The sequence below is a fragment of the Mesocricetus auratus genome, unplaced genomic scaffold (assembly GCF_017639785.1).
Source record: "Mesocricetus auratus isolate SY011 unplaced genomic scaffold, BCM_Maur_2.0 Super-Scaffold_100006, whole genome shotgun sequence".
In the NCBI taxonomy this organism is placed as follows: domain Eukaryota; kingdom Metazoa; phylum Chordata; class Mammalia; order Rodentia; family Cricetidae; genus Mesocricetus; species Mesocricetus auratus.
In genome coordinates, this window is record NW_024429190.1 from 63387702 (window position 1) to 63409627 (window position 21926).

At 40.0% G+C, this 21926-nt stretch overlaps 1 protein-coding gene across 1 annotated transcript in view; it reads right to left on the reverse strand.

Moving 5' to 3' along the window:
- Nucleotides 1–4742, reverse strand: part of Uba6 (ubiquitin like modifier activating enzyme 6) — a 59858-nt gene extending 55116 nt beyond the window's left edge. The window contains exons 1-2 of the mRNA XM_040747285.1: nucleotides 4600–4742; nucleotides 2805–2867 (exon numbers count right to left, since the gene is read on the reverse strand). Of these exons, the coding sequence (XP_040603219.1) occupies nucleotides 2805–2867; nucleotides 4600–4667 (131 nt within the window). The 5' untranslated portion in view covers nucleotides 4668–4742. The remainder of the gene's footprint in view (nucleotides 1–2804; nucleotides 2868–4599) is intronic.
- Nucleotides 4743–21926: the final 17184 nt, after the last annotated feature.

The following is a 21926-nucleotide window of genomic DNA, read 5'->3' on the forward strand; positions in this document are numbered from 1 at the left end:
AAGCTCACAACTTTACTTTTCAATTAGTACTTATGACTTTGGTTTTAGAAGTAAAATATACATTTACTCCTTACTGAATATCTGTTAGTGTGTGTTTGGCTGTTTTCAACTTTATGTAAATGACAACATTTTGAGTATGTGTCTTGTTTTGTTTCTTTCTAATGAGATTACAGAGGAGATTCTCCTCTGACATTATGGTTTTTCACTTCAATATTTTTGAAATTAAAATGTTATTATATCTTTTTTTCTTTCCAATCTCTTCTTTATAACTTAGTCTCTCCCCATACTTTGCTCTTTCACAAATTCATAGCTTCTGGCATCTTTTTTTTTTTTTTTTTTTTTTGGTTTTATGAGACAGGGTTTCTCTGTATTGTTTTGGAGGCTGTCGGTCCAGCCTGGCCTCGAACTCACAGAGATCCGCCTGCCTCTGCCTCCCGAGTGCTGGGATTAAAGGCGTGCGCCACCACCGCCTGGCAACTTCTGACACCTTTTCAATTGTTGTTCTCATACGCGCGCGCGCACACACACACGCACATGCACACACATATACATATGAGTATATATTCCTAAGTATATGAACACAATCTGCTCAGCCTGAATAATGATGCTCATAAGTATATAGATTCAGGGCTGACCACTTAGTCAATTGGGGGACTCTTTCCTGGGTAAAATTTCTCCCACTCTTGGCATTCCTTACTTGCTTATTGCTTTTTGTCTAGGGTTGGGACCCCTTGAGATTTTCCTCTTCAAAGTTAACATGATTTATTCATATGTATGTGTGGGGTCTGTGTGTAAGGATGCCCACAGGGGCCAGAAGTGTGTATCCGATATCCTGGAACTGAAGTTACAGGATGTTGTGAGCTGCCTGATACAGTTGCTGGGAAGTGAGCCCCAGTTCTCTGTAAAAGCAGTATGTGCTCTTAACTACTGAGCCATCTGAGTAGCCACATTTATGAGATTCAGTCATCTTGATTAATGTAAACGGTCAATGATTGTAATTTTTTTCTGATCTATATTATACTGGTGACACTATTAATGGGTGTGTCACACAGCAGTGAATATGACCAGTAAAAAGAAATCACCAAGGCAGTTTACTTTGAGAAAGTCCTAGCTATTAAATTTCTATCTTCACTAACAGAACAACACTATGTCCTCATTCTTTAGCACAGTGACCCTAGTTTTACTTCCCTGAAGCCACACAGAGCTCATCTAGTTCCTCTTTGAAGATCTGTATATCTGTATTCACAATTCAGCATCGTCTCCCTTAACATCTCCAATTCTGTAACTCCTAAAACAAACTTATTTCCAGCCCCTCTCAATATTCTAAACATTTCCCCACGATGCACTTCAGTGATCTTTACTCTGTGTCCATACTGCTTATTAAGACCGGTATTCTAGGAGGATAGAGAAATGCCTCAATAGTTAAGAGCACTTGTTACTCTAACAGAGGACCTGGGTTTGGTTCTGGGAACCCATGTGGTGGTTCACAATCATCTGCAACTCTAATTCCAGGGCATCCGATGACCTCTTCTGACCTTGCTTGCTCCAGCCATGCATGTGGTACACATACACATGTAGGTAAAAAACACTCCATACATAAAACATAAACATCTAATTCTTTTACAAATTAATATTTCAGGCATTGGATAGCTTCATTGTACAAAGAAAATAATAGAACTTCATAAAGGTATTATTAAAGGTCACATGGTAAAAAAATAAAACATGTAAACTATTCAGCAAAATGTCTAGGACATGCCACTGAGGTAATCAAATAACAGTATAAGGCAATACACAGAAGTACCAGAAGCTATGAGAATCAGCAATACAGATGGTTATTTGCATTTACAGGTTAGGAATGGAGCAGCTTCAAAGTGAGGTTCATTTAGGTTGACTTCTAAAGACTTAGTATTAGTTCAAAGGTTCATCAAGATAGGAAAAGCATAGGAATGTGACTCTGTAGCATGACTACTTAGCACATGCAGTGTTCTGGGCTCAACCCTCAGCACTCTGTAAACAGGCCAGGTGTTGCATGCCTATTTCAGCACCTGGGAGACAGAGGCTGGGAGGATGAGGAATTCAAGGTCATCCTCAGTTATCCAAGTTTATGGTCAGCCTTGGAGACTCTACTTTGGGTCTATGTGAAATTAGCAGGAATCAGATTTAGTCTGTTTTAAATAACTGAAAACTGGTAAAATAGAAACAAAACATTTCAAGCATTAATAACAGTAACTTAAGACAGTAATCTCTGATAGAAAACAATGGGAGCTATGTAATTCACTATGTAACTTTCACTAGGTAGCTTTGTAGACCAGGCCGGCCTTGAACTCACAGGGATTCTCCTGCCTCTGCTTCTTGCAACTGGGATTAAATGAGAGGGCTATCACACTCACAGCTTTACTTTAAATGTAGCCTTTAAGAATTTGTAGGTTGTAGCAGAGAGAGGGAAATGCAACTGGAATCTGGTAGCCTCCCTAAACTGAAGAGCTGTAAGCTTAGGAAGCTAAAGTTTGGTCAGAGGATGGTTCGGCAGGTAAAGGCACCTGTCACCAAGCTTGATGACCTGAGTTCAATCCCTGAGACCCACACATATGCCATAAGTGCCTACACTCATGAAAATTTATGTATGGAAATACATACATAAATAAATATTAAGTAAAAATTGAATGAAATAAGAGAAAGTTAGGATTTTAAAGTAGAAGACCAGAAATTAGTAGAAGGTTCTGCAGAGGTATAGTCTTCAAACAGACCATAAGATTCTGAACTAACGATTACAAAAGGTGGGTTTCATTCTCTGATGTTCTTACCTGTATAATCCATCATCGATTTCCACAGATTCTGTTGACATGGTAGGTAATTTCTTACTTGCACTAGGGAGAGGGAAAAAAAAAACCCAACAAAACTTTTAAAGATCAAATATGGCTTTTGAGTATTAATACTCTATAACGTGAAATTCAACCATGCATGAGACCAGATTCACAGGTTAATAAAGGTCCTACTATACAAATGTATGTTTTATTAGGTATCAACTTCCTCAGGTTTTTAAATGTGTTTAAGTTAATTTCACTAATTGCTGCTCTGTACGGTTGTATAGTTGAGATTTTAGAGCAACCAGACAGTAACTGCACTCTACAACACCATCCAGCTAATAAAAATCAGCATACTCATCTAACATACTATTCTGGTAATAAAAGTGTACACACATGCGCACACACACACATACGCACGCACGTGCATTTGTAGTTTCCTATCATCTTGTTTCTATTACACTTTCAGTTGCCGTCTTATTTTGGCCAAAATTAATTTGGTGGATTAAATTTCTGAGTAAAAATGAGAACACCTGCTCTGCCTGGCACGAACTTTCCAAAAAGTTCTGTCTCACTGACTGTTTGAAGACTATGTTCAGCCAGGTGGTGGCGCATGCCTTTAATTCCAGCTCTAGGAGGCTAAGAAAGATGGATCTCTGTGAGTTGAGGCCAGCGGGGTCTAAAGAGCCAGTTCCAGGACAGGCTCCAAAGCAATACAGAGAAACCCTGTCTCGAAAAACAAAACAAAGAATATGATCAAAACCAGCCATGTTTGATTACTTCTAATCTCAAAACTCCAGGGGAGGAGAGAAGAGAATCAGGAGTTCTAAGCCATCCTTGGCTACCTAGAAGGCTTGCAACCAGCCTCAAAACCAGTAATAATTAACAACAATAATTACGATGACAATAAAACAATAATGACATCGATGAGACAATAAAAATGTCCCGACTAAGAGGTGGTTGTTTGTATTAAGCAATATTTCTCAAGTTGATTTTAAGCAGCATTGGCCTGGGCAGTCGACACAGTTACTTAAGTTCAGTACTTGAAGCATCCTTTTCAAGATGCAATGTAATGCTCGAGGCTTTATGTTAACTGAAATTAATAAACTCATAGCTTTTAGATTTAGTACATAGTATTCTTATACGGGGCAGGATACAAGTGGGGCTTTATTCATTCTAAGATGACTGAAGGAAAAATAGCCCAAACACCGGTGAGAGCATACCAGTACCCCACCCCATCCCCGTAATTTTGCGAGCTGGTAAAGAAAAACTACAAGACCCTAAAGTGGGAAATAATCATAGGAGCCTTGGGCTCCACCCCGTGCCCCGGCAACCCCGTATCCAAATGGGGTTCTCGGGGTGTCTAAACTGCACCCGATTCATCCAAACTTGCTCCCCCAGGTAACAGTTTTCCAAGCAGTACGGTGGCACAGCAGGCTGGGGCACAGTGGCGCTGCAGCAGCCTCTGACTGAGAGGAGCCAAGCAACGGGGGCCGCAAGCCACTCTTGACCAGGCCGGACAGAAGCGGTGACCCGAGGGGAGGATGCCCGACGCGACCCGGAACCGCGAAGCCTCGGGCAGAGCAAATCTCCCCGGCGAAGGCGAGCCGCGAGGGCCAGCGCCCACGCCGCCACACCCACCGCCCGCCGGCTCGCCCGCCCGCCCGCCGTTCCCTGGGGCTCCCCGCGGCCCCGTGGCCTCCGCGCGCTCCGAGGCGCCCGGGCGCTAGACGAGAGCCCACGCCCGCGTTCCTCCGCCTCTTTCGGCCCAGCCCGCCCGGGCCAGGCCTCTCACCTGCACGCTCCCCAGGACGAGCAGGACGCCTCTTCCCGATGAGCAGCCACAGGCTCGGACCTCTTCATCGCCCTCCGCCACTCTGCCAGGGAGGCAGGGGAGGGGGCGGGGCCGCGAGGGTCAAGGGGCGGGCGGCTACGTCACCAGAGGCGGAGCTGGGAACGGCGCCCCGGACTGTGTTTCCTGTCAGCCCGGGGGACACCAGACTTCCGGTTGGGGTGGGGCGGGCCCGGAGAGCTTCCGTGCAGGTGAGGGGCGTGGCTAAGGGAAAGGGCCTGAGCGCGGAGGGGCGAACGCGGAACCGGACCGCGGAGATCCCACGTCACCTCCGGCTGCGGGGGCTGAACGCGCCAGGGGCTGGAGAGCCGCGGCCCCGCTGGCGGGTTGGGTTTGTAAGTCCTGGGGTGGTAAGAGCGCCCAGAGGACATCATTTCCCCAAACCGGAGACATCCTGGCAGGGATTCCACGTAAAGACTCCATTTAAACACTCTTGACATCTAGTACACGTGAGACACAGAGTTCTGTAGTCACTTTCCCGAGCTGTAAAATTTGCCGCTTTCATTTTATAGGAGGAAAAAAAATAAAAGTAAAAAAGGAGCTTCAGTTAAGGATTTGGTCAGAGACGCGCAGGCAGTAACCCAGATTACCGTGCTAGTGTCTAAGGATTCTGATCTAATTCTCTTTTCATTGGCTCTCATTTGACCATTTTTAGAAAACAATTGTGTGGACACAGTATTGTTAAGAATCTCAATAGCTATGTATTTGAAGAAACATCAGCCCAATTGAAAAGTTTGGCATTTACTTTGAGTACAGTCATAATACAATAGTTCTGTAAAGTGCAATATTTTTACTCAAAATTGTCTTATATGTTGAAATAAGAGTCCTACAAGCCTATGTTATTCTGTGTCCATTCATGCTGTTTCCAAAGTTCAACATCTCAAGAAGCTTGGAAGCCTGAGTTCACTATCTGTAGGACAGTTTTTTTTCAATCCAGCTGTGGACCTTGTTTTTACACTGACATTTAAATAAACTTGGGCTGTGGTTTATTCTTTCAAAGTTCTGCTCTAGCACCAAATATATAGTGTCTTTTTTATTATAAAGAGTTGGGTTTTTTTTCGGGGGGGGGGGGGCGGTTAGTGTAGGGCCCAACCATGAAAAGCTCAATAGAGGCCTGAGTTTCAGATTACCCTAAGGCAATACCTGGTTCCAGAAAAGACCTCAGACTGAGGCTATGCAGGCACCACTATGCAGACCATCCAAGGAGAAAGGAAATTCCTAACATTCCAACCTTTGTAGATAGAATCACCTGATGTCCCTTAGCCCGGCACATACACCCATGCCCTTTCACCAAGACACCCCTAGACAAATGTCAGTCAATCAGGGGTTCTGAACCTTAGAAATCCCTCACCCCAACCTCTGCTACATTAAAAAAAAAAAAAGCAACCACTACAACTGAGCTTCAGGTTGTCTCATCATGCCAATATGTTGGGCACACAGACAGTCCGTTTGAACTTGAATAAAGGCTCTTTGCTTTTACATATGGGATTCGGTCTCCTTGTTGGTTGCCGGGGGACGCCATGATCTGGGCATAACACTTGGACATGTGCATACATGCTGTTAGTTTTTGTTCCCTGCCCATCTTTTTTAATATTGAATATCCATTAGACATTAGGGTCTAATAGCTAGACAATGATCAGACCATAGAGACAGCATTCCCTGATGTAATCAGTCTCATGGTGTGCTGACCAACTTGGATCAAACCAAAGTCACTTGGAAAGAGTGAACCTCCTTTGTGAGCATATCTGTGGGTGCATTTTCTTGACTGTTAAAGATGTAGGTGTGCTCAGTCAACTGTAGACAGTAACCATCCTTACGTGAGCCAGGGCTATACAAGAAAGTTGAGCAAGCCAAAGGAAGTAAACCAGTAAGCAGCATCCCTCTGTGGCCTCTGCTTTAGTTCCTATCTGAAAGTTCCTGGATTGGCTTTCCTTGAAAATGGATCAAAGCCTGTAAGCCAGTGTTCCTCAACCTTCCTAATGCCTTGTGACACTTTAATATAGTTCTTTATGTTGTGGTGACTCCAAACACAAAATTATTTCATCACTACGTCATAACTGTAATTTTGCTACTGTTAGGAACTGTAAATACTTGATATGCAGGATATCTGATATTGGACCCTTTAAAGGGTTAAGACCCTCAGGTTGAGAAATGCTGTTGTAAGCTAACTGAATCCTCTTCTTCAAGCTGCTTTTAGTCATGGTATTTCATCACAGCAATGAAGAAATTGGGAAGCAAAAAACATAAATTAATTAGAAAAACAAGTTCAGAAAGTTTTAAAGTGAAGAATGTAAATGTTGACACAGAGATTGTGAGACTTTGGGGAGAAGAGTGAGACAATTTTAACTAGAGATGTCTTGGGTTATCCTTTTGAGAAAAATGACAAACCCAAGTAGCTTGAACCATGTGAAGATATCAGCAAAATAAATTTTTGTCAAGGGAAAAACAAGTATATCTTTTAATTTTCTTATTTTGAAAATAATTATTGCCTCCTGGTATTTGCATACTAGTCACTTCTTTAAAACATATTAGGCTTTTCATAGAGGGAAAAAAGGAAAGACCAGCACTTATAGGACATTCAGCACAAGGGAGACTGTTGTAATTTAAGAAAAGTGGCTTATGACAGGAAAGACGCCATGCAGCAGGGTTCACAATCATAGATGGGAGCAGCAGGAGAGAGGGTTAAGAGGGAAAGAGGAGAGGGAGACAGGGAGACAGGGAGGGGAAGGGGGAGGGAGGGAGAGAGGGAGACAGGGAGGGGGAGGGGGAAAGGAGGGGGAGGGAGGGAGGAAGGGAGAGAGGGAGAGAGGGGGAGAGAGGGAGAGAGGGAGAGAGAGAGAGAGAGAGAGAGAGAGAGAGAGAGAGAGAGAGAGAGAGAGAGAGAGAGAGAGAGAGAGAGAGAGAGAGCAGGGCCCTTTTAAAAGGGAACACAGTGAATGTGCACAAGTGATACTCTTAGTGGCTACAGCTGAGAGCATATCCTGTCAAAACCCCAAGGACAGGCCAGTAGGATACCTGAATACTAACAGAGACTTTTTTATTGTCTGCTTTGAAGAGGAAAGGTTGCCAAATGACAGATAAGAATTAGAGCATGGAGCCAGGTGGTGGTGGCACACGCCTTTAATCCCAGCACTCAGGAGGCAGAGGCAGGCAGATCTCTGTGAGTTCGAGGCCGGGCTGCACCGACAGCCTCCAAAACAGTACAGAGAAACCCTGTCTCGTAAAAACCAAAAAAAAAAAAAAAAAAAAAAAAAAAAAGAATTGAGAGCATGTTGGCATACAGATATGAGGAATTAAATTTATCAGCAACGTACATGTGCTTGAAAAGGACTGACTGGAGAACAGAATGTAATCAATGTAATCAATGTCTTGATTTCAGTCTTGTAAGTCTCTAAACACAATCTGTTATTCTGACCTGCAGAATAAGTTAACAGGGTTGTGATCTTTCATGCTTGTGGGTTGGCCCCCATAGACCCATAGGAAGTGGCTCTCTTTTATTTTATTTTTTTATTTAAGTTAGAAACAAGCTTGTTTCACATGTCAATCCCAGCTCTCTCTCCCTCCCTTCCTCTCCCAGCCTCCCCACCAGGTCCCACAGTCCCCCACCCAATCTCCACTCAGATCCTCAGGGAGGATGAGGCCCTCCATGGTGGATCTCCAGTAACTGTCATTTCACCCAGGGCAGGGCCTAGGCCCTCCCCCCAAGAGTCCAGGCTGAGAAAGCATCCCATACTATGACATGGGCACTCAAAGTCTATTTGTATGCCAGGGATAAATACTACCCAAGGCTCCATAGATTATCTAGGCCTCCTCACTGACACTCACCTTCAGGGGGTCTGGGCCAGTCCCATGCTTTCTACACAGCCATCAATCTGGGATCCAAGAGGTCCCCCTTGTTCAGGTCAAATGTTTCTGTAGGTTAAGCCCAGTCTTAACTCCTTTGTCTATCAGTTCTCTCTGACACTGGATTCCAGGGGTTCAGTTCAGTGTTTGTGGGTATCTGCCTCTGTTGAGTGAAGTCTTTTCCTTGCCAACCGCTTTGGTTTTTCCCCACCAGTTGCCTGGGATCTGCTGCATTGTAGTCCCCAAATAACACACAAGACTCTGTATTAATTATGAAGCTGTTGGCTTTGCTTGTTTTTTACTGGCTAGCTCTGACTTAAGTATTAATTCCATAACTGTTAATCTAAGTATTTCTCTTACCGGAGAAAAGGGTCCGGACTTCTTACCTTTATGGAAGCTACATAATGACTCCCTGTGTTTCTCCTTCCCAGAATACTCCTTAACTCCTAGTCCCACCTATTTTGCTTCCCTATTGGCCAACAGTGCTTTATTTAACAACCAATAAGAGACAGATTTACAGAATGGCATCTCCCATCATGCCTCTGCTTTCATCAGTCGCTGGATGAAGGTTCTGTTTCCCAGACTCTCTGGCAGTGAGATTGTATGCTGGCACTTCCCTGATTCATGTCTAAAATCCAGAAATGAGTAAGTACATACCATGCTTCTCTTTTTGTGACTGGGTTACCTCACTCAGGATGGTTTCTTCTAGTGCCATCCATTTGCCTGCAAATTTCAAGATTACATTATTTTTTTTCCTCTGAATAGTACTCCATTGTGTAAATGTACCACATTTTCTCTATCCACTCTTCAGTCGAGGGGCATCTAGGTTGCTTCGAGGTTCTGGGTATTACAAATAATGCTGCTATTAACATAGCAGAACAGATATCCTTGTTGTATGAATGTGCATCTTTTGGGTATATGCCTAAGAGTGGAGTTGCTGGGTCTTGTGGTAGACTGATTCCCATTTTCCTGAGGAATCTCCATACTGATTTCCAAAGTGTCTGTATGAGTCGGCACTCCCACCAGCAGTGGAGGAGTGCTCCCTTTCTCCATATCCTCTCCAGCATAAACTGTCATTGGAGTTTTTTATTTTATCCATTCTGACAGGAGTGAGATGGTATCTCAGAGTTTTGATTTGTGTTTCCCTGATGGCTAAGGATGTTGAGCACTTTCTCAAGTGTCTCCCAGCCATTTTAGACTCCTCTACTGAGAATTCTCTATTTAGTCCTATTTAGTCCTGTACCCCACTTTTGATTGGATCCTTTTGTGTTTTGGAGACTTGCTTCTTGAGATCTTTGTAAATTTTGGAGATCAGCCCTCTGTCAGATGTGGGGTTAGTGAATATCTTTTCCCAATCTGTGGATTGCTTTTTTGTCTTGCTGACTATGTCCTTTGCCTTACAGAAACTTCTCAGTTTCAGGAGGTCCTGTTTATTAATTGCCTCTCTTAGTGTCTGTGCTACTGGAATTATGTTCAGGAAGATGTTTCCTTCACCAATTCATTCAAGGATGCCTCCCACTTTCTCTTCTAAGAGGTTCAGTGTGGCTGGATTTATGTTGAGGTCTTTGATCCATTTGGATTTAAGTTTTGGGCATGGTGATAGACATGGATCTATCCGCATTCTTCTACATGCCAGCACCATTTGTTTGTAGAGAGAATCTTTTTCTTGCTAGCCACTTTGGTTCCCCCCCTGCCAGTCGCCTGGGCTCTGCCGCATTGTAGTCCCCAAATAGCACACAAGATGCTGTATTAATTATGAAGCTGTTGGCCTTGCTTGTTTCTTACTGGCTAGCTCTGACTTAAGTAGTTAACCCATCTAAGTATTTCTCTTACCGGATGGACATCTTACTTCTCTGGCGGGCTACATGATGACTCTCTGTGTTTCTCCTACCCAGAATCCTCCTGGACTGCTAGTCCCATCTATCTTGCTTCCCTATTGGCAAACAGTGCTTTATTGACATATATACAGGACTTCCCCCCATCATTTGTTGAAGATGCTTTCCTTTTTGCATTGTATAATTTTAGCTTCTTTGTCAAAGATCAGGTGTTCATATGTGTATGGGTTAATGTTGGGGTGTTCAATCAGATTCCATTGGTCTATCTGTCTATTTTTGTGCCAGTACTAAGCTGTTTTCAGGACTATAGCTCTGTAATAGAGCTTGAAGTCAGGGATGATGATGCCTCCAGATGTTGCCTTGTTGAACAGGGTAATTTTGGCTATCCTGGGCCTTTTGTTTTTCCATATAAAGTTGATTATTGTTCTTTCAAGGTCTGTGAAGAATTGTGCTGGGATTTTAATGGGGATTGCATTAAATCTGTATATTGCTTTCAGTAAGATTGCCATTTTTACTATGTTGATCCTACCAATCCAAGAGCATGGGAGATCTTTCCACCTTCTTGTGTCTTCTTTAATTTCCTTCTTTAAAGACTCAAAGTTCTTGTGATACAGGTATTTCACTTGTTTGGTTAGCGTTACCTCAAGGTATTTTATGTTGTTTGTGGCTATTGTAAATGGCGTTGTTTTTCTGATTTCTTTATCAGCCTTTTATCGTCTGTGTATAGTAGTGGAAATGATTTTCTTGAGTTGATCTTGTATCCTGCCACTTTGCTGAAAGAATTTATCAGCTGCAGGTGTTCCCTGGTAGAATTCTTTGGGTCACTTATGTAAACTATCATATCATCTGCAAATAGTGAATGTTTGACGTCTTCCTTTCCAATTCGTATCCCCTTGATCTCCTTATGTTGTCGTATTTCTCTAGTTAGAACTTCAAGTACATTATTGAAGAGGTATGGAGAGAGTGGACAGCCTTGTCTTGTTCCTGATCTTAGAGGAATTGTGTTGAGTTTCTGTCCATTCAGTTTGATGTTCGCTGTTGGTTTGCTGTATATAGCTTTTACTATGTTGAGGTAAGTTCCTGTTATCCCAGATCTCTCCAAGACCTTTATCATGAAGGGGTGTTGTATTTTGTCAAAGGTGTCTTCAGCATTCAGTGAGATGATCATGCGAATTTTGTTTCTCAGCTTGTTTATATGGTGGATTACATTGATGGATTTTCATATGTTGAACCAACCCTGCATGCATGGGATGAAGCCTACTTTATCATGGTGAATGATTGTTTTGATGTGTTCTTGGATCTGATTTGCCAGTATTTTATTGAGTATTTTTGCATCAGTGTTCATGAGGGATATTGGTCTGAAGTTGTCTTTCTTAGTTGCGTCTTTGTGTGGCTTGGTTATCAAGGTTCAAGCCTCATAGAAAGAGTTTGGCAAAGACCCTTCTGCTTCTATTGCGTGGAATACTTTTAGAAGAATTGGTATAAGATGTTCTTTGAATTTCTGTTAGAATTTTGCCTTGAAGCCATCTGGCCCTGGGATTTTTTGGTTGGCAGACTTTTGATGACTGCTTCTATTTCCTTAGGGGTTATAGGTCTATTTAAATTGCATATCTGTTCTTGATTTAATTTTGGCAAGTGATATCTATCCAGAAAATTGTCCATTTCCTTTAGATTTTCACATTTTGTGGAGTACATGTTTTTCAAAGTATGACCTAATGATTCTTTGGATTTCTTCACTGTATGTCCCCGTTTTCATTTCTGATTTTGTTAATTTGCATGTTCACACTCTGACGTTTGGATAAAATTTTGTCTGTCTTATTGATTTTCTCAAAGTACCAACTCTTCATTACATTGATTTTTTTGTATTGTTTTCCTAGTTTCTGCTTTATTGATTTCAGCCCTCAATTTGATTATTTCCTGGCTTCTACTCCTCCTGGGTGAATTTGCTTTTTTGTGTTCTAGAGCTTTCAGCTGTGCTGTTAATTCTCTAGTATAACTATTCTCCAGTTTCTTCATGTGGGCACTTAGTGCTATGAACTTCCCCCGTAGCACTGCTTTCAAAGTGTGCCATAGGTTTGGGTATGTTGTGTCCTCACTCTCGCTGAATTCTAGGAAATCTTTAATTTCTTTTTTTTTATTTCTTCTTTGACCAAGGAATGGTGCAATTGTGCATCATTCAACTTCCATGAGTTTGTAGGATTTCTGCAATTTGTGTTGTTGTTGAATTCTAATTTTAACACATGGTGGTCTGATAAGGTGCATGGAGTTATTCCAATTTTTTTTGTACCTGCTGAGGTTGGATATGTTGCCAAGAATGTGGTCAATTTTTGAGAAGGTTCCATGTGGTGCTGAGAAGGAGATATATTCTTTTTTATTTGTGTGGAATGTTCTATAGATGTCTGTTAATCCCAATTGGGTCATAACTTCTATTAGTTCCTTTGCTTCTTTGTGAAGTTTCTGTCTGGTAGTCCTGTCTAGTGGTGAAAGTGGGGTGTTTAAGTCTCCCAGTATAAGTGTGTGGGGTTTTATATGTGATTTGAGTTTTAGCAATGTTTCTTTTATGAACGTGGGTGCCTTTGTATTGGGGCATAGATGTTCAAAATTGAAACTACATATTGATGGATTTCTCCTGTGATGAGTATGAAGTGCCCTCCCCTATCTCTTTTGATTGATTTTATTTTGAAATCTAATTTATTAGATATTAGAATTGCTACCCCTGCTTGTTTCTTGGGCCCATTTGATTGGAAACTCTTTTCTCAACTCTTTACTCTGAGGTAATGTCTGTCTTTGAGGCTGAGGTGTGTTTCTTGTATGCAGCGAAGGATGGGTTCTGTCTTTGAATCCATTCTGTTAGCCTGTATCTCTTTATGCGCGAGTTAAGACCGTTAATATTGAGGGATATTAATGACCCTTGATTGCTCATTCTTCTTTGTTTTGGAATAGTTGATGGTGGTGGAATTATATGTGGATTTCCACCTGTTTTCTTTTGGCTGTTGGTAAGGTGGGATTATCTATTGCCTATGTTTTTCTGGTTGTAGTTAACTACCTTGAGTTGGGATTTTCCTTCCAGAACTTTCTGTAGGACTGGGTTAGGGGATACATATTGTTTAAATCTGGCTTTGTAATGGAATATCTTGTTTTGTCCATCTATAGTGATCGAAAGCTTTGCTGGGTATAGCAGCCTGGGCTAGAATCTGTGGTCTCTTAGTGTTGGTATAATATGTATCCAGGACCTTCTGGTTTTCAGAGTTTCCATGGAGAAGTCAGTTGTGATTCTGATATGTTTGCCTTTGTATGTTACTTGGCCTTTTTCCTTTGCTGCTCTTAATATTCTTTCTTTATTCTGTATTTTCAGGGTTTTTACTAATTGGCCAGGGAACTTCCTCTTGTGGTCTAATCTTTTTGGTGTTCTGTAACCTTCTTGTACCTTCATTGGCATGTCTTTCTTTAAGTCACTAAATCTTAACTTGGGAATGGCCTTAAGTTCTGGGTAGCAAATCAGAATCCATTGTTTGTGTTAGCTTTTTTCTTCCTCCTACTTCATTCATTATTATTAATTCTCTCAGGTTCTTTCTTGCCATTTCTGAGTTTGAAGCACCTCTTTCAGTAATGTTTTCATTGTCTGTGTTGATGTTATGTTCTTCATCCTTTTTTCCTTTTGAACTTGTTACTCTATTGCTCACTTGTCTGCTAAGTTCTTATTGCTGAACTATTAGGACAGAGTAGGAACCTGAGTTCAGTAAGTACAAATTCATTCTGAGGACCTGAGTTGCAAGAGGCAGTTCCAGCAGCCCATTTCAGGGAGGGAATGAACTTCCCAGAGGAACCATGGATTACCTTTCCAAACAAAGGATTAGGACAGATCTGTGATGGGACTTTGGAGAAGCATACTTTTGGAGATGTTAACATGAAGTAACATTCTCATAGGCTAAAAAACAAAGAAACAAAACCCGAAAACCCTGCTCTAGTTAAAGGGTCTACATTGTTTTCTTGGAAACTAAGAAATACAGATGTGAAATAAGTTCACAAATTTCTTGATTATGGTTTTGTAACTTGTTAGAGGTAGAAGCTATTTTTCTTTGACAAAGTGATTTGGATCTTCTAACAATGAATGATAGATTCATCTTAATGTGAAAAATTCAAACAGTAAAGTGTTTGATAATCTATGATTTTAGATAAATGGGTTTTCTATAATTGAAGTCCCTAGTTACTCAAGACAGAGGATTCTGTGATACATTCAAGCATGTTCTTAAGAAAAATAATTTTTATTAACTTTATGTCAGACTTTATCTCTATCTGTAACTGCTATTATGGAAAGTAGATATTTATTTTCTTAGTCCATGGTGATCTTTATTTCCCATGGATTTAAGGGAGACTTTTCTAACTTAAAAGACTATCTGTTCCTGTTGTGCAGTGTTACAAAATATGGTTCAATGCTTGTATTGTCCCTCACTCATTTGTTCTCAACCCTGGTGTGCACTATCTGTTTCCTTCATTTCTTCTGTGCTATGTGTCTGTGTACATGTATTTATATGTGAATGCATGGCTGGTCCCTAATGTTGCAACTTAATAGTTTTCCTTGCCAACATTTGTTTTTCAAGAATTTCAGATTTACAGAAAACTTACAAAGATAATATAATTTATCTAAAATCTTCAAATAATTTGCACAAAAGATATCACTTTGTATTATTTGACTGTCATCTTTCAAAGCTTAAAAATTGATATTTATGCAATACTACTTAAACCATATACTTTAATGTGTCTGTTCTGGTGATTTCCTCCCTCTGCCCTTTTCAGAATCCATTCTAGGATACCAGGTTGCAGTATCCTAGTAAATTTTGTAGGTGAGTATTGTGATGTGTATCTTCCATACGAGCATATGTAAGTTCTATAAATAAAACTGTTTACATTGTAAATTATGCATAGCCAACAGCATTCATATTGTTTTGTAATTATAGAACACATTTCATACTTCTGCAGTATTAAATAGCATAGTAAAGATGCTCAATATACAAATTCTTTGATTTTCAAATGATGACACAAAGAAATTAAATGGCACAAATAACTTCATATCATTTTACTCATACAACTAGGGCTAGACCTAGTCTGCTGCTCTTTTGGCATATTATACCCACATCTTTGAGACTAGACCACAAATTTCAACTAAAAATTAGTTACTGAGGTCAAGTCAGCACAATTAGCACCTAGCTTCCTGAACTTTGTTCAAGGCAGTTGTCCTAAAATTTGAATGGGTTGGAAGCTAACTATTTTAAAATCCCAGAGGAGATATTCCTTTGTAAAGGGGATAAGTTTTTTTACAATCTTAATAGTTATTCATTTATGGGCTGTGGGCTGTTGGAATACACATGCTGCAGACATCTAGATTCAGATGTTGAAACTGAGTCCCCGCAGTGATGGAATTTGAAGATGGCAGTTTTCAGAGCTGAAAGTTTAGAGATTCCTGTCATCATTCAGGCCCTATAAGGGCATAGCAAGAGACATTCTTCTCAGAACCACAGAGGACCTTGCCCTAGATACCAAATCTGTGAGACCTTTGTAGCCTTGGGGAAGTGTAAAGAATGAACTTCTGGTTCTTTGTAAGTAGAGCATAGTGATTTATGTAGCAGCCTATACAGACTATGGCAATGTAAAGATTAGACTTCTAAAAATATTTTTAAAATATTGTTTATAGAATAAGAGAAGAGAAATCATCATAATCTTGCAACTGAAATACAATTTTCAAGGACATTCTGAAAAACTTTGTTTTTATTTTATTCATTTAATTTTGTCTGTATGTAGACTACATGTGTTTCTGGTGTATCAAATACCTTGAAACTGGAATTATAGATGTCTGTGAGCCACTGTGTGGATGCTGAAAACTAAACTCAGGTCTTCTGGAAAAGTAGTAAGTGCTTGTCAGTCACTGAGCCATCCAGCCCCTCCAGAACATTGACATTTCCTAATTGGGTAGGCAACAGTGACTGTAGAGAAAAAGGTAGCAATTATGCTCCCATATTTAACTACTAACTAATAAGAACAAAAAAAAAAGATGAAAAACCTAAAAATTCTTAAGTGGGGCTTCAAATTCTCATGCTTTTGTATGTAGTATTCACCTGCATCTGTTCTGATCGGGGACTGGAGACATTTGAGTGCCCTTAGGAGACAACATTCATAGCTCTATTTGAGAGATTCATATTTCAGCCACAGTCACTATTTACCAGTAGACTCAATTGTAGATTAAGCTTGTACAAAAAATATGGTTGTCATTGAGAGCAAAGGAGGCTTCCTTGCCACGGGTAATTGTAGCTCACAGAGCTAAGCTGGTGAGAAACAAGATCAATGACCATCATAGTTTCGCCAAACTAGAAGAGTGAATTTTACAGACAGCATAAAAGTGAGTTTAGAAAGGATGATACAATTACAGGTGGGACCTCAAGAAAAAGAAAAAAGGAGAGCTCCTGTGTCTCAGGATTGGGTCCCAGAAAACAGGACCTTCAAGCTCCTGGGCTCGGGGCTTATATAGTACCTAGAGCAGAAACTGGGGAGAGGCAACGAGGAGGGGCAGTCAGTCAATCAGTACCATGATGTTTCCAGGCACCTCTCAGTTTTGGCTATGTGTCATGAGTCTCTTCCATGCAGTGGCGCTAACTTAAATTGTATAAAAGGAGAAGAAAGATAATAGGAAATGAGATTAGGAATAACCGATTCAGCCCGAAGAGAATCAAGTACATTTCTGGCCCAAAATAAGAATTGAGGTCCCTGTCCTGAAACAGCCTGACCAGTTTCTACTTCCTCTTCTCACCAATGCTGACTCATCCCATGCCTTTTCCCCCACTTGCCTGAAACAATCTGCAGGTCTTCTTTCTTATCTTTAGCTTATTTTTTACTTGGCTTGAAAGCCTAACCCTTCAGCCCAGAGGCCATCTTTACTTCCGTGTTAAAGTGCACTTGATGGACCCCTATTAGTGTTTCTTCTTAGGCATGAAGCTAAGAGTTTACATGTTTAATAGTGTTTCCTTGTTATATATGTGGGGCTGTAAGATAGGACCACATTTTGTGCTGTCTAACCTGCTTCCTCTATTTCCTAGTTTGTCTATCATTTGTGTCTAAGTAGGACTGAATTCTTGTCTTTGCTGACTTTTAACAGTCTTTGGTCTCTATCCTGATGTATGTGTGTAGCTCTGTTCTTCTGGCTCTGATCTGTGGATTTGTACTCCGAATTATGTCTTGAATCTTGCCTGAATAGTGGCACCTCTTTCCAATTTTCACTTTCTTCTTTCAAAAACTTCCCTTTTTTTGTTTGTGCTGATTTAATGCGTCTGCTGTAATTCACGTAAACCATACATTATAACTGGGCATTAATACATAGGGTGTTTTGTATGTTCTAGGGAGAGAGTAATTCGTATTGACCAAGAGTGGTATAAACCACACAGAAAAGGTTTGCACCACACACACACACACACACACACACACACACACACACACACACACACACACACACACACACACACACACACCATAATTTTAAAAGCATCTAAACACCTAACTGGTGATTCAAGTTGAAGAAAGCTAGAAACTAGATGTGGCAAAGGAGGGAATAAACAATACTACTGTTTTTGTTCCCCCCAGTTTGATTGCTTGCTGGCTTGTGTATCTATTTATCATTTTCCCCAAACTGTTGAGTCTACTATGATATCTTCATACTCTTACTAGATATGTGTCAACTAAAGTTCCCAGAAAATAAGACTCATTTTGTATTAAAGATTTTAGAAGGCTGACTAACTGGTTAGAATTCATGAGTACATAGAGAGTTGAGTGTTGAGGTTTATCTTGGCCTAGCTTTACTAGCTGTTCGTGGTTTACCTCTGTGTTTTATCTTCTATTCTTATAACTATCAGATGAAACATTTTGGAATGCACTAATGGACTCCTGGCTTTAACCAAGACAAAAGGCAAGAGACAGATAGCATCTGAGGCTAATAGCAGAGATGTCCCTGCTGTATCCCAACTCCTTGCAGTTTTCACCAGTATACTTTTAAATGCTTTCATTTGTGACCATTTTGTAATATAAGTATAAAAATTTCACTCAAGCTGTTACCACATTGGAGCTTGCTTTTAAAGGTAACTTAAATACATATTGTCAGGGCATGATCATCATATTTGGTTCCAGATCTCTTATTATCTTTGGGGCAGGGGAGAGCTATGCTGTTGTTCTTGTTTTGACAATTTTGCAATTCAAAATATTGCCCTTCTTTGTGTTGATAGCGTCGTCTAGAACATCAGAGTGAGGCTTATGAAAGACAGTGACCTTAAAGTCAGGGAAGCCCTGATCTATAAACTAAAATCACCAATAGCAGTGTAGCTATCCTATGTGTGAAAGGCATTATTTTGATGCCATAGGCAGAGAGTCATACAGTTATCTTCAGGAAGGTCACATCCCACCATCTAGTTTACTTTCTTAGCCCAGAGCCCCTGATTGGATGAGATAAGGTGGGAGCTTGGTACCAAGTAGACTCAGACATGGTTCTGAAAGGATCCTTATGATGGGATTGTTCCTGGGCCCTCGAAAGGAAAAAAGTTTCTCTCTGCTTTGTTAAGATGTCAGATGACCACTGAAAACCAGCAACAGAGCTTTCAAAAGAACCCAGCCATGCTGGAACCCTGATTTCTTTGTCTCCAGGTTGTGAGAAATCAATGCCTTTTGTTTAAACTATGGAGTCTATGCCCAAAGGTTACTGTAGCCTTTGCCAAGATACCAGCTGTACTTGTCATTATTTATGTTTTTGTTTTACATTCCAACCAAAGTTTCCCCTCCCCTCCCTCGTCCCAGTTTCTCCCCCACCTCCCAGCCAGTTGTGCTTTCATGTAGTTGTGCAGTGATTTGAGATCTTCTGCTGACCTACTTGCCACGTGATCCCTTTCAGGTTAGATCCTCTTGCTTTTTCACCCAGCCAATTTCAGTTCTACTGGAATTCTAGAACATTCATTAAGAGACAACCCAGTACGTCTTTACCTGAGTTCTTTTCAGAGAGAATGGATGATCATTATTTGAATACTAATGAACATTACAACAAGTCAAACTATTAGTTTTACTAGCTGGGTAATATTAATGACCTTAACAAGAATATTAGTAAGGTAAGGATTAAGTTATTAGGTGTTGAGGTGTAAAGGAATATTATCGGGTGCAGACAACTCTTGAAGTTTTCTACAACAGGAGAGTAGAGAAATGGAGGGTAGCCAATGAAGCTGAGATATTGCTAAACGTTGCTATTTTAGTCACCTTTGCTATGTTAATATGTAGCCCTAGCTAGCTTATAACTTGCTATGCAGACCAGACTGGTCTTGAACTAACAGAGATCTCCCTGCCTCTGACTTCTGAATGTCAGGTGGTTTATGCCACCAAGCCTGGCTGAAGATTTCATTAAAATTTTAATTAAGTGTGTGTGTGTGTGTGTGTGTGTGTGTGTGTGTGTGTGTGTGTGTGTGTTTTGGAGGCTATGAGCATGTGAATGCAGTGTCCTTAGATGGCAGAAGATTGCATGAGATCTGCTGGAGATAGTGTTTCAGGAGGTTCTGGGCCCCTGATGTTGGTGATGGGAACGGAGTAAGAACAGTAAGCACTCGCTACTGTTGGGTCATTTCTCAGCCTTTCATAAAGCTATGTGTGTTATGTAACTAGCATGTACAAGAGCAGCATTTAGTCTTTATGCTGTATTCTTAATTCTGTGCTATTGAAAACTGCTACTTACAGTTTTAAATTTGTTTTAAAAACTTAATCAATGATACTCTCCACCCCCTGCTCCCAGAGATTTTGGCATAAGGGTTGTCATGTAACACTTTGATACAGGATAAAATGCTGAGGTCCTGGGAAAGGGAGTTCTCAATGAGAAATTCCCTTTTGACCCTTGAAATTTGTGACAAATAACTTCTAGGTGGGATTAAAAAATATCCAGTGTAAACAAAGAATCTGATGCAAAACTCTGGTGACCTCTTTCCTTCCCTCCTTGCTTCCTTCCTTTTTTTCCTGACTTTCATGTTTTTTTTTCTTTTTGACACAGGATCTCACACTGTAGCCCAGACTAGTCTTAACTTGTGACTAGTCCCTCTACATTTGCTTCCCAAGGGCTGCCTCCCTTACTTCTGCTTTGATATTTCCATTCCTTACAGCAGAGTACATCTTAGTACAAATTCTAAAAGTATCTTATATGTCGAAAATGTAATTTCTTTGTGATAACCATGTAGGTTCTTAAATGGACTCACGAAGGGAATCTGTAACTCACTTCCGATATTTATACTCCTTAGGACATGCTGTTTAGGATTCTTATGACTCCATCCTGCAAGGTATTGTTCTCTCTAACAGTCTGAAAATGAATTGATGCAACATTTGCTCAATTACTGCTGAGTCTGCTTAACTTCTTCAAGAAACTGAATTACTTAGAGAAATGCATTTTAAACTAATTCAGTAGGCTAAATAAAAGATAAGAATCAAGATAGTTTCTTAATTATCTGATATATTGGATTTACTCTGCATAACATTTCCCTTCTATGAATAATTTTCATCTTATATAATAGTACAATACATGAATGTAATATCAGATTTGAAATACTCTGTTGAGTGATACAACTTTCATTTAAAGGACATGTTTAAATTGACATTGTGAACTTTAGTTTAAATCCATATCTATATGTATGAACCACAATATTGACATAGAACTACTTCTTGTGAATTTTCCCAAATTTACTGAAACTTAAACAAGTTTAGAAATTAAAAAAATAACTAAATATACCGAAGTGATACAGTTTCAGTATTAACATGTATGCATGTATATGAACACACAAATAAGAGATATATTTTATTATAGTAATTTCCATACATATAATCAAGCTGGGACTATTAACCTTTTTTGTACCTTTTTGGCAGTCTGGTTTAGTTAGCAAATTCTTTCTTTGGATAATAATAGCAAATGTCTAAAATAATATAAACATAGCTAAAACAAAAATACATTGACATAAATCTATTCATGGGCTACATAAGTTAAAGACCTCTGCATACAGATAGTCCTATGTTAAATTTATCTTTAAGATGCCCAAGGAAATACCTAACTAGAACAGTTTTTTGAACACATAAGAAACCAGCTGAGGCATGTACACTTTAAATAGAGATATAATAAAGCCCTTAGGTTTACCATATATATATATATATCTTTAAATCCAGAAGTAAGATTTACTATCATTTTAAGGAGTAAGTATATTATGAAGATAATTGGTGTACAATTGGTATTATCATGATTTAGCTATGTCCTGTGTCATCTATATAGTTTTGGTATGAGTACACGTGTAAACTTGGAGAACTTATTACAATACGTGGAAAGCGTTGAGTCCCACTCAGTTGACTATAAAACTCTATCAGTGACTTCTACCAGTTTTTTTTTTAATAGAAAGTATGATTAACACGGAAGATAAAAAGAGTGAACATTGGAAAATAAGGTGGGATCTGAAAAAAATACCCAACACTACTGTAAAACCCAAAACAGAAAATAAGAAAGGGAAGGGAAGAAGGGATTTACCATTGGTAAGTAGTTTGCTTTCCATT